Source organism: Emydura macquarii, unplaced genomic scaffold, assembly GCF_026122565.2.
Source record: "Emydura macquarii macquarii isolate MOO-44397 ecotype Brisbane River unplaced genomic scaffold, CSIRO-AGI_Emac_v2 contig_1110, whole genome shotgun sequence".
In the NCBI taxonomy this organism is placed as follows: Eukaryota; Metazoa; Chordata; order Testudines; family Chelidae; genus Emydura; species Emydura macquarii.
In genome coordinates this window covers 849,526-861,700 of record NW_027131247.1, presented here as the reverse complement: position 1 = coordinate 861,700, position 12,175 = coordinate 849,526, and the positions used below count along the sequence as shown (strand labels likewise).

Here is a 12,175-nt window from a genome sequence, read left to right as displayed (position 1 = left end):
CAGCCCTCCTCATTTTTGCTAGCCTCTTGACATTTTTCATATTCACTCCTGGTCTTCCCCAGCATTTTTCCTATGTCCCCATCTTAGCTGTGTTTCAGGCTCTGCACCTATAAAGCAGAGACAATGCTCTTCAATACAAGGTTGTTGGTGAGGAGGAACTAGTTAACATTTGCATGGCACTTTGAAGATGTAAAGTATTAACACTATTTGCGGAAAAGGGTTTACACTGGTTAATTTCATTCATCTGAAAACATTTTATTTTCCATCATTTCTTCAGTGGTTTCTAGGAGTTACATCAGGAGAAAATCTAAGAGGGTATCTCCCATCAAACATTCATGTTTGTTATGTCTGTAACAAAGTGCTTGCCACTGGATATTACAAGACAAAGATAAAGCCAACTTCTGCATGGGGGTACCTCAATCTCTACATCCCATGGCATGTTCATGTTACCGGCTGATTGCTATGCCGTGTTGCGGGATCTTATAAACAAAAACATTATATAAATGAACTGAAACAGTGGTCCCAAACCCTGCACTTTGGGCAAGTTCAGAGCTGAATTTTTCTGCTGATCGGAGTGCAGGGATTTCCTTTAAGGAAGTTTCAGTAGAAGTTTGCAACAAGCAGGCAGACAGAGAGTAAACTGAATCACATACAAGCCTCCAGATGACCCCTCCGTTGCACCTGGGTTTTACCCTTCCTCTGAAGCATCTTGCAGTGGTCACTGATACCAGGCTGGATGGACCATAGCTCTGTTCTGGTCTGGCAGTTTCTAAGTTTTGATGATGCTGTGGGTCAGATTCTCAGCTGATGTAAATAAGGATCTGGCCCTGTATTTTCATCTAGAAACCAAACCTCTGTTCAGCTTTGGAAGTCAGTGCATGCAATGACAGTGTTACAAATGATGAGGGATAAATCCTACAGCTGCCCCTGGGCCCACATCCACCCTTTATTAACAATTTCCTTCTTTCATCCAGTGGTGTTTGGCCAGCGCTTGTCCGAGACTGTTGCATACGAACAGAAATTTGGGCAGCACCCGGTCCCCATCCTGGTGGAGAAGTGCGCAGAGTTCATACGTGAGCACGGCATGAATGAGGAGGGCATCTTCCGACTCCCTGGCCAGGACAACCTGGTGAAGCAGCTGAGGGACGCATTTGACGCTGGGGAAAGGCCATCTTTTGACCGGTAACGTTCATATTTCCTGATCCCACCCAGCTAAGACCGTCAGGGTTCTCGGTCTGTCTCCTTTTGTTAACTGAAGGCTTGTGGGCTCAATGGAGAAACAGACAAGACCCTACCCATTGTGCAAGAAAGGTCATTCCCCCTATTAGAAAGGAGGGTTCAAAGAAAGATGGGGATCAACCGAAATTCAAAGCATTGGCTGTGAGAGCGGGGTTGGAGGGATAACTAGGAACACTGGCAGACAACCCCAGAGAACACTGCTCATTGTTTAGGAAAAGGATGCCGGGTGCCACCATGTGGAGAAAGGTGCTGGAGCAACTTCACTGAAAGTCCCCTCTCTACCTACAGAACATGCTCAGCAAACAACCACAGTGCAGATTTCCCCAAAAACTCTGCCTTGACAATGTGCCCCAGTCCTGCCTGGAGGAACCACCAAGAGTTTAGCCTTCATGCCCCATTCAGCCCCTGGCCCACCAGTTCCTGCTGACTGTCATGGTGACTTGGGTGATGCAGACACACATCCCCTAATGAGGGGTTTAGCTGAGACCCACAAACTCATTCCACAAATGTCCCCACCTAGCCAGCAGGTGATATGAACTTTCAGGCATGACTGACCTTCCCTTTTAAATGCGGAAGGGCAGGTGAGTGAAGGGTTCCAACGGGCTGTTACCTATCAGCGATCACACTTTGCTTTCAAAAGGAGACCATGTAATACTTCGATCTAATTTTGGTTGTTGGGCTTGTTATGGAGGGAGCTGGTGGTGTGTAGCGGCCTCTGATGTGCAGGAGCTCAGACTAGATAGGAGGGTCCCTCCTGGCATTAAACCCTCATTTTTAAAACTAGGATTAACAGCAAATGCAGAGCTAAGGAAGTGAATGTTGTAATGGGGATGAGCCAGCTCAACAACTCATTCTCCCACCTGCCTAGACACAAACAGGAAACAAAGCCCCAAAGCGAGGGATACAGGGAAGCTGCCAGGGCTGGGAGCTGAAAATGATGCACTGTCTTCGTCAGCGTGAATGGCATCTTTTCATCTGCCTTTGCCATCAGCTGTAAAAGGGAGATGCTTGGATGAGGTGGAAGTGAACTGGGGATTGTCATTGGGCCCAGTGGAGAAGATTCAATGTGGGTCCTGTTTCATTCATTCTAAATCTTTCAGGATCCTATTTTTTCTCCCCACATATGTTTTTCCCACTGATTCTTTCCTGCTTCCAGGCATATCCCTCCACTGGCTTCCCATTTTCTATTGCATCGAACATAGGCTGCTTGTCTTCTCTTTCGAGCCCCTTCCGAGTCAATCCTCTCCCTCCCTGGCATCTTTCATTCACCATTGACCCGTCAGTGCTCGCCTCCGATCGGCCCAGGATGTCAGCCTCCACTGGCAACTTGTTACATTTTCAAACAAGCACCCTCTGCTTTCTCCCAGGCTGCCCCATGCGCCGGGGAGTTGCTCCCTGTGAACATCCATAAAGGGCCACCTCATTATCCACCTTCAAATCCTGCCTTAAAACTCTCCTTTCCCTCGACGCCTACAAAAAAACTGACCAACACTGTCTTATTGTTTCCTTGTACTCCCCAGCTGTCTATATCCTTCTGTTGTCTCTGGCCTTTTAGATTTAGAGTGTAATTTGTTGTGTGTTTGTACAGCACCTAGTACTGTGTGTTCCTGGTCTGTGACTAGGACTCTGAGGCACTACAGCGATATAGATAATAATACTGACAAGCTCCAACATTTGGTCCTGCCTCAGCATGGGGAGGATGGGCTAGATGACCTCTCGAGGACCCTTCCAGCCCTGCATTTCTATGATTTACCCCATTTTGATAAAAAAGGTTCTTTTTTATACCACCCTCTGCATCCCCCGGCCTCCAGACAAGCGCTCTGGTCCCTAACACAAGGCTAACCCAGAGTTCAGATTCAAGATGCTCTGCCAGTCCATGCAAGCACCAATAAAGCGCTTCAATCTACAGCCCAGCATGTCTCCCTCCATGTATGTGCTAGTGTAGAAGTCATTGTAATAGCATAAACTGCTACTTTCCCTCGCTACCATCTACTCTGCAAGATTTGCTAAAAGAAAGAGGCAAAGGTTTCTGGGCCTCTCTTTATAAAGCTTCCTGATTTGGCTTATTAGTTCCTAATTGAACCCAGATGTGGGCTCTTTGCCCCTCCGTGAGCTGCCCTGCCTCGTTATCTCTAACCCTTCTCACCTGCTTGGAGAGGGGGTTAAACGCTCTGTGGCTGCTTTTGACGCAGGATCTTGATGCTTGGTGCAATATATGCAAGGGCCTGATTCTCCATGCCCTGTGCCTGGTGCAGTTACATGTCTCAGAAGGTAATAGCGTTTTACAACCATAGGTGTAAGCAATCCTGCATGGTGTAGGATGCTGGAGAATCAGGCCCTGGCTCAGCCAGGGAGAGGGTTTCTGATCTAAGTCAGCTCCCAGCATGCTCACAAGGTTGGAAACAAGGAGCTGCATGGTTTTGTGGGCATGTATGAATCTGTCTCCTCCGACGTGGCAGTGCCCCTTTCTCTACAGGCACCAGCCAGATCTGCCGTGCAGAGTTATTTACCTGCCCTCTGCAGCATCTTCCCCTAGCGCCCAGTTTGAGTCCTGCTCACCTCAATGGCAACATTCCCATGAGGATCAGGATTTAGATCAATCCTTTCAAAACTGAGAACTGATTTTGGGAAGCACAGCTTGAGACTGACACCCAGAACCTGATTTCAGAGGGGCTGTAGCCTTTCCTGCTCCCACGGACATCAAACTGTGTTGGAAGTGCTCAGTAATTCTGAAAATCTAGCATGAGGTACCTTAAACTGAGCATCCAAAAATAGCACGGCCCCACATTAAATAGCACTGAAAGTTTTGTTTTGATTAATTTCCCCAGGGCAGCGCTGGGAAGCAAACTGCTGTTTCTAAAGCCTTAGCCTGGCATTTTAACCACAAGACCACCCTTCCTCTTTATTGTTTTTCTTTAGATAGAAAGGAAATTTCACATAAAGGTCGTTAGGCAAACCACAGCCCTTAGTATAATCCCTGTGCTGAGCTGACATCTGAAAGCCACTGCATCTGTAGTGTTTGAAACTTGGCCTCGTTGGGTTTTGTTTTTGGAGCTGAACGATTCTCGCTTTCTGAGCTTCTGAGTCACAACCTGGCACTTATGGCGAATCCTCCTGTTACGACCTGTGCTGGGTTCGCAGGAAGGTAAAGCTTTTTGCAGAACAATGCTTTGCAAAGGGGGCATGAAAGAAAAGCGATTAGCCATTGTTTTCTCAGCACCCTGGGATGTTGGTTTTGCATCGCAGGATTTGGGATAAACAGTCTGTGAGTCCCTAAAGGAATCATTGGGCGATAATAACATTTTGCGCTTAATTTGAGACTCTTTAAGCTCTTTACAAAGATCAGGGGTGATTTGGCATATGGGAAGCTAATGGGAAAACTCGGATTGACTTGAGTGGCAGAGGATCTTGGGCTTGTCTACACACAAAAGTTGTTCCACTTTTACTATACTGGTATAATTAGAATGGTATAACCTGCATAATGTGGAAACAGTTATGTCAGTATAAAGGTGCTTATACCAGGCTAGCTACCCTGTAAGGCCAGGGAAAAGCAATACTGGGAGAAGGCACTTTATACTAGTATAACTGAGTCCACACTAGGGATTTGATCAGTATAATGTTAAAAATCACACACCTAATGGAACTAGTTCTGCCCCTACCAAATCTGTGTCTAGACCAAACCCAGGACCCACAGGAGAGCCCCAGTCCTTGCCTGCATGCTTAACGTTTAGCCGGCGAGCAGTCCGTTGACTCAAAGCGAAGCGGATGGCGAGGGCCTGATCTCTATTTAACAGCTTTGCCGACACGGCTGGCCCCGTTCAATAGCATCATGCTCCTGACTGACTTAGCGATGCCAGCAATTGCCCTCGTGTAGATGCAGTTATACCAGCAAAGAAGTCCTTTTGCTTATTTTCTTTGGGGAACTGGCAGACGCACTCGTTAGCTGGGAGAAGCTGTGTTTGCACTAGGAGGGGTTGCTGGTACAGCTATAGCAGCAAATCCCTTTTAGTAGCGACAAGACCTCAGTGTTGGCAGGGTCAGGGCCTAGGTAGGCACAGAGGCAAGATGAAGAGTGGTTAAGTGGCGTGCCAGAAGGGTGCCCCTTGTCTACAGCAGGGGTTCTCAAACCTTTTTTGCTGGAATCCCCTTTGAAAAGATTTCAGGCTGTGAGGACCCCCCTCCCAAAAAGTGACGACTCCCCCCAGCCCCCCAAATGCCATTCCACTCTCACCCATGCCATGCCACCCTTACTTCTGCCCTGCTGCTGGTGGCGGCGCGGCCTTCAGAGCACCCAGTCAGCGGCTGTGGCTCTCCGGTCACCCGGCTCTGAAGGGTCCGGCTGTCAGCCATGCACGGGGCTGACAGCCACAGCTACAGCATGTGTGGGGGCTGACTGCTCATGACCCCTCCCCAGAATAACCCCGACCTCCAGTGTGAGAACCCCTGGTCTATAGAGCCACAGCAGCAAGTCTCAGGGCCGGGGTCGTCAGACTCAGGCTCTTGGGGCTACCTCAGAACCAGCCGCTGTGGATTTTGCAGCTCAGGCTGGTTCCCCGGTTCAGAAGGCTTGAAGCCTGCCCTGCTCCCTAGGCTTCAGAGCCCCAGCCTGAGCAACTGCGCCATTATTTTTCACACCATGGCGTGAACCCGCGTACGGTGACCCGGGCTCTGAGGTGCGCTGCTGCAGGCTGCCGCCTGCTGTGTAAGTGCTCCCACGGTGAATCAAAGGCAGCGCCAGGAATGGAACCTGCTCTGTCCCACCGGTCTAGCCTTCATGGAGAAAGATGCTTTGAAATGAGTGGATTTGTGAAGAAGATCTAGACAGCTCAACCTAAAGCGTATTGCCAGGCGCACACCCAGGGCCGTGTTTATAGGGCTGCGCTATCCGCAGCAATAGGAAATGAATCCCTCGGCCAGTCGAAGGGTCAAGACTCAAGAGAAAACAGGTGGTGCCATCTCTCAGCGTTTATCTAGACGCCGCAAAGGCTCATTGTCAAAATCTCAGGTCTTGGAGATGAGTAGATGTCACAGTTAGGCCACCTAGCTCACTGATCAAAGCAAAAGGACTAGATTCTCCATACGCTGCTCTCCTCTGCTTTTAGCAGAACCGTGAACCCCTCTTTCTCCTTTTACTTTAATCCCAGGGACTGCAGAAGACCAGTCACTGGCTCGTTTTATGTAACAACAGCAACAAGCCGTCTCCTTTCCAAGGTCTTTTTTTTTTTTTTGTATGTTCATCTTTGCCAGCACAGCACTGCAGCATGGTGCTTGTTAGAGAAGTGCTGCTGCAAAGCAGGCACGTGAAGCTCACAGTATTTTGTTTTGGTAGGGCCTACAAAAACGGTGGCTTTTAAAGAATTAAAAAATTAAATAACCTGGTGGGTTGTTGCCTTCAGATTAGAACAGTTTAACAACTTCAAGGTAGGTCAAAAGAGGCCTCTCTACAGTCTTGACAGTGTCCTTTTTGACATAACATAAACTACATGGTAAGCAAAGCTGCAAACATCTGTCCTAGCAGAACATGTTCAGTAATTGCTGTTAACCTTGAACACCCAGGCAAGCGTTGCCAACTCTGAATGGAAAAGGCCTGCCAAATATGTGAATGCTAGAAAATATCTGCCTGTCGAGTAAATGCATGAAAAAAACACTCATGACTCAAATGTAGGTTGGGAAAATGCTACCCTGATTATAAATGCTGGGAAATACCCTATGGTAGAGCAGGAAGATCAGCCAAGCATTCATTTTTCTTCCACCCTCTCCCTTAGTCCTGTCTCAGAGCAATGGATGCTGCCTGGGGTGTCCCCCATAGGTGGCCTGCTCCTACAATTTTGATTTGTCCCCACTGTTTAGTTGTTCCCTGTTCCTTTGTAGTCCCTCTTTTCCCCTGGGGGAGGGAGGCTATTGTTGCTCAAATAGGCACCTTTCCCGAATGCTAAATTCACACAACGAAGATGAGCAAAACAGATATCTGGCTCCCTCACCAACAGCGTCTGAGACTATGCTTTATTCCATTCTCACCTTTTGTTCTACAGTGAGACAGACGTACATACGGTGGCTTCTTTGTTCAAACTCTACCTGAGGGAGCTCCCCGAGCCGGTTGTACCCTGGGCGCAGTATGAGGATTTCCTCTTGTGTGGGATGCGTCTGAATGTGGATGAAACGAAGGTACCAATGACCACGCATTTAGTTCCCCCAATTTTAGAAGCGCGCTTGTTGGAAATTAAAGTGCTTTATGAATCAAAAGTATCTGCAATTCAGTGCTTAACTACAGTGGTGATGGATGAGAGAGAGAGAGAGAGATGTGTATTGGAATAGATAGGGAAAGAAGGGACCAAATTTGGGGCAGGGACTGCCTACTACTCTGCATTTGTACACTACCTAGCCAATGGGGCCATATTTTTAGCTGGTCCTGAGGGCACTCCCATAGTAAATATAAATTAATAACAAAACCCCTGGTGTAACTGGACAAAGTTTGGGGTTCATCCACTGCCATGGAGTTACACGAGGGATTAATTTGGAGCTTTGTAGTCTCAAAGAGTACCTGACAAGCTGTACTAGCATCCTGGCCTGTATTGGTACCCTAGGCAGAGATGCTCTTTGCTTTCTCCCCTTTTACACCTTGACTCAGCCACCCAAGCAGGCCCCCCTTGGTGTCATTACTTCCACCAGAAGAGTGTCTGTGTGTTTGCTCAGTTGCACGTTAGAGGGGTTTGTGAGTGACTAACTGGGTTTTAAATCCAGAACGTGTCTTCCTGTCTGAACTGCTGTTAAAATAAATAAACTTGGTTCCCCCAGTGTGGCTGTATGGGCTTACCTATTTGAAGGTTTAGTTGTCAGGGGTGTGTGAACCCTGGAAGCTGCCCTGTCTCTCATACTTCCTTTTTTAGCCGAGTCCCTGCAGTAAATGAAAAGTATAAAAAATGATCAGAGGAAGGAAGTGCAACATCCTGCATGCCCTGTATCACTCTGAGCAAAGAGGGCGGTCGGCAGGGGAGCTGATGGGCTGAGAAAAACAGGAGATGGGGAGAAGGAAGAGGCTGAGAGAAGCAAAGAACAGATGGGAACTATAGGTTGGAGAAATATGAGTGAGGCATGGAGATTAGAAGTTTCTTAGCAGCTGGCCCTGTGGTGAGGAGCTCATTCCAGGAATGGAGCAGAATGACTGTGGGTGACATGTCAAACAGGTGACTTCAGCCTTGCTTTCTCACAGAAGTCACACACCCAACCATTGTGTTGCTACCTGTGGGGAGTGAGGGGAAATCTATATACATAGAAAGGTTTCTTTTATGGGTTTCTTTTAACATTTCAGTCACTCAGATAGGAACATAGGAATTGCCGGACTGGATCAGACTAATCAGGATTGTCCATCACACTAATGGGACTCTGATAGTGTGTGTCAGAGGAGAAGAGCAGGTTCACGTTTTCTGACATTCAATTTGTTGATGGAAGTTTTTAGTTTGTTCGGGCAGGGCCCGTCTTTTTGTTCGGTGTTTGTACAGCGCCTAGCACAAGGGGGGTCCTGGCCAACGGCCGGGATTACTAGGTGCTACCACGATTTTGTTCCTGTCTTTTGGCCAGCTCTACACAAGAGAAAGGCACATACATTGCTCAGCACAGCGCTCTGAAAGAGCTGCTGTGTTTCACCCCAATGCTGGCTGCATTTCAGTGGTGCGTGACGCCTGCATTTTCACTTTGGGATCAAACATGCCACGTGATAAATGACTTGACACAATAAATGTAAGATGAACACACGAGGTCAGATTCTGAAAAGACCTCAGCATGTTTCAGAGCGGAGCACTTCTGAAAATCTGGCCACTTATTTTGCTGCTTCAATTGGAGGGGAGATCTCTTGAAAATATGGCCCCGATTGATGGTTAAGCATCTTAGAAAATCTTGGCCATGTCATATACCAGTGCTTCTAAAGAAATAAACATGGGGATTCAGTTCCAAAGGTGAGCGAGCACTGAGAGGAGATACCACACCAGGATGTGACTGGGCACATTCACACATGGTTTGGAATTCATATACATTTATGAGCCTTTACAAAATAATTTTTAAATTGTGTTTAGAGTCATCAGGAGCTAGTGAAGCAGCTGTCCCTGCTTCCCCGAGACAATTACAACCTCCTCAGTTATATCTGCAGGTATGTATCTTTCATAATGTACAAGCAGCTCAACTTTCATCATGGTGTGCGAGAAGTTAGGCCCAAATCTGGGTAGCTTGAGGAACTGGGCCTTAGTCTCTAAGGGTGAAACTGACACTTGTGCAGAGGGTAAACACTAAGCTACCTTTAGTCTCCACTCAGATCCTCCTTAAGACAAGGGAACTAACCTCTTTTGTGAGCTTCCTGCATAGGGTTGAATTTCTCTGTAACAGGATGGATGAGCTGAAGGGATCTGAACAAAACTGTCTACCAGGAAATCCCAGACCATGCAAAACTCACCTGCTTGGGTTTTTTCTTTTCTTTTCTTTGAAGATTTGAAATTCAGCTCAGGTGCAAAAAGATTAGTTTAACCAACCTTCTGGAACCAATTGCCCCAGGACACTGGGAAAGTCTGAAATCTGAACCTGACTCTGAATCAAAATATAGAAACCGGTCTTATTTTTGCAAAGACCTGAACCAAAATCTCAGAACTGGACACTCCCAAACTTTGGGTGGATGGTTATCTGGGTCTGGATTTTGTGGCTTGCACAGTGATTCACAAACCTTTTTGTGCTTTGAGTAAATGTTAGCCAATATATAGCTTCTCTTAAAAAGCTACCTGATGACACATGGTTTCAATTAGTTTTAATTAGAAACCTGTTAAATATTCAGATATTTGCACAAATGTTGCATGGCCCAAAACCGAGAGGGAAATTCTGTGTGTTAAATCTAGCCCTGCTGAATGGGGACATAATTTTATGGTGGATGGAGTAATTTGTGGGTGGAATTCTCTGGCCACTGTTATACAGCAGGTCAGAATAGATGATCCACAGAACAGATGTTAAAATTCTCCCTTCTGACCTTAAAACTTATGTGCATTGAACCCACGAGAGTCAGAATCAAGTCAGGATTTAGCCAAACTCTTGCATAGTGAAACTGTTGAGTTTTGCCTCACCCAGCGCTGGTTGATGTCTCATCGTTCTTTGGCAGCATCGTTGTTTCTTTTTGTTTTGCGGGGGCTACACAACTCTTTTACCATTTGACAGATTTGGTTTCGGTAGAGATGCCTGAAGGACAAAGCCTCAGTGTGCTCTGTAATAATAAGCGGCCTGTATCTTTGTTTCTGTCCTGGGGGCCTGGAGCAAATGCTGGGTGGATCATTAGGATTTTATAACACCTTTAACAGATTTACCTTCAGACTATTTGTTTTCCAACATGGAATTTTTGCACTTGGATCCCGGCAGGTTCCTACATGAAATACAGCTGAACTCCAGTGTCAACAAAATGAGTGTGGATAACCTGGCAACAGTAATTGGCGTGAACCTCATCAGGCCGAAGATAGAGGACCCTGCAATTATTATGAAAGGTAAAATGACACCATTGACATAGGCAGTCCTTCAAGTGGTCACTGTATCCAAAGGATTAAAACAATGAGCTTCCTAAGTCAGACACAGTAAAGAAGCCAAAACACCATCTTCTCTGGACAGAGTACATTCTGCCTGGTATCTTAGTGCCACAGCAGGTCAATCAGGCAACAAACGGCTTTGCAATAATAATACCTAGCCCTTATATTGTGCATTACATCCATACAAGGGTGCATAAGCAATGTTCTGAACCTCAGAAAAGTGTGAAATTCTTCCGTACCTTTGCAAACACACAGGGAACTCCAGGAAATAGCCATTCAGGATGATCCCTACATTTTAACCTCTCCCCTGAACTTTGTGTTCAAGGGGCAAATGCATCAGAACTAATAGGGAAAGACTTTTGGTGAGCAAGATTTGCTCATGCCATAGAGCTAAGCAATGGTGACCTCTGAAAGTGAGGCCTGTGAATTACTTAAGTCCCACTATTTCAACAGGGGAGTATTTCACTCCAAACCGAAATTCCACTCCCTTTTTAATAACGTGCAGTGAATGCTAGGAAGAGGACAATGTAGGGTTGAGTGCCTGATTTAAAATAATGGTATGAATTTCTTCCCAAGTGTATTATGCCCCTATGCATGGGATTTGATTAAACCTGGTGCATTTCACATGTCACCGAGCCATAGAAACAGACCCTCTCTTAATCTGGTTCAGCTGACTGCATTCCTGGCTTGAACGTATCTCTGTGCATTGTAGGACGTGGCTCTTTTCTATTACAGGTACCCCCCACATCCAGAGAGTGATGACTGTGATGATAAGTGATCATGCCAACCTCTTTCCTATGTCAAAAGATAAGCCCCCTTCTCCATCCTCTCAGAGGAAGGATTCCAAGAAGATCCAAGTGCCACGCAGCTCCGTGGGTTGGGATGCTGCAGAAGAGCCCCCCGTGTCCAAGGTAAACGTTTTAATCCAAGGGCTAACAGAAAGACTCGATCCTGTAAGATACTAATAATTCCTAGCTCTTATATAGCACGTTTCAAACATGGGATCTCAAAGTGCTTTACGAAGAAGGTCAGTTTATGCATTTTCCCCATTGCACAGGTGGGGAAATTGGGGCACGGATAGGTAAAGTGACTTGCCAAAGTTCACCCTGTAGGCTAGTGGCAGAGCCATGAAAAGACCCAGGTTTCTGAGGCACAGTCCAGTGTTCTATCCACTAAGCAACACTGCCTCTATGGATGGGAAATGTTTACGAATAGGGCTGGTCCCAAAAAAAAAAAAAAAAAAAGGGGGGGGGGGGTAAGAAAAATGTTCAAGAAAATTATTGCATTTTCTCTATTTTTAATTCAAATTCAAAGTTTTTATGACAACTATTCTATACATTTCAAAAATTCAAAATATTTTACTAGTCTAGAGCTGTGTGTTTTTAAAA

General features: G+C 46.3%; 1 protein-coding gene and 1 long non-coding RNA gene across 3 annotated transcripts in view; one reads left to right on the top strand and one right to left on the bottom strand.

The window, feature by feature from the left end:
* The window catches only part of ARHGAP25 (Rho GTPase activating protein 25), a 48,422-nt gene that overhangs the window by 23,004 nt on the left and 13,243 nt on the right, over positions 1-12,175 (top strand). For both annotated transcript variants that reach the window (XM_067545860.1, XM_067545859.1), the window contains exons 5-9: positions 975-1,182; positions 7,272-7,404; positions 9,309-9,382; positions 10,627-10,748; positions 11,523-11,698. In XM_067545860.1, the coding sequence (XP_067401961.1) occupies positions 975-1,182; positions 7,272-7,404; positions 9,309-9,382; positions 10,627-10,748; positions 11,523-11,698 (713 nt within the window). The remainder of the gene's footprint in view (positions 1-974; positions 1,183-7,271; positions 7,405-9,308; positions 9,383-10,626; positions 10,749-11,522; positions 11,699-12,175) is intronic.
* LOC137151589 (uncharacterized) overlaps positions 7,303-12,175 on the bottom strand; it is a 29,028-nt gene continuing 24,155 nt past the window's right edge. Inside the window, exons 2-3 of the long non-coding RNA XR_010919314.1 lie at positions 8,054-8,134; positions 7,303-7,383 (exon numbers count right to left, since the gene is read on the bottom strand). This is a non-coding gene — a long non-coding RNA (uncharacterized lncRNA). The remainder of the gene's footprint in view (positions 7,384-8,053; positions 8,135-12,175) is intronic.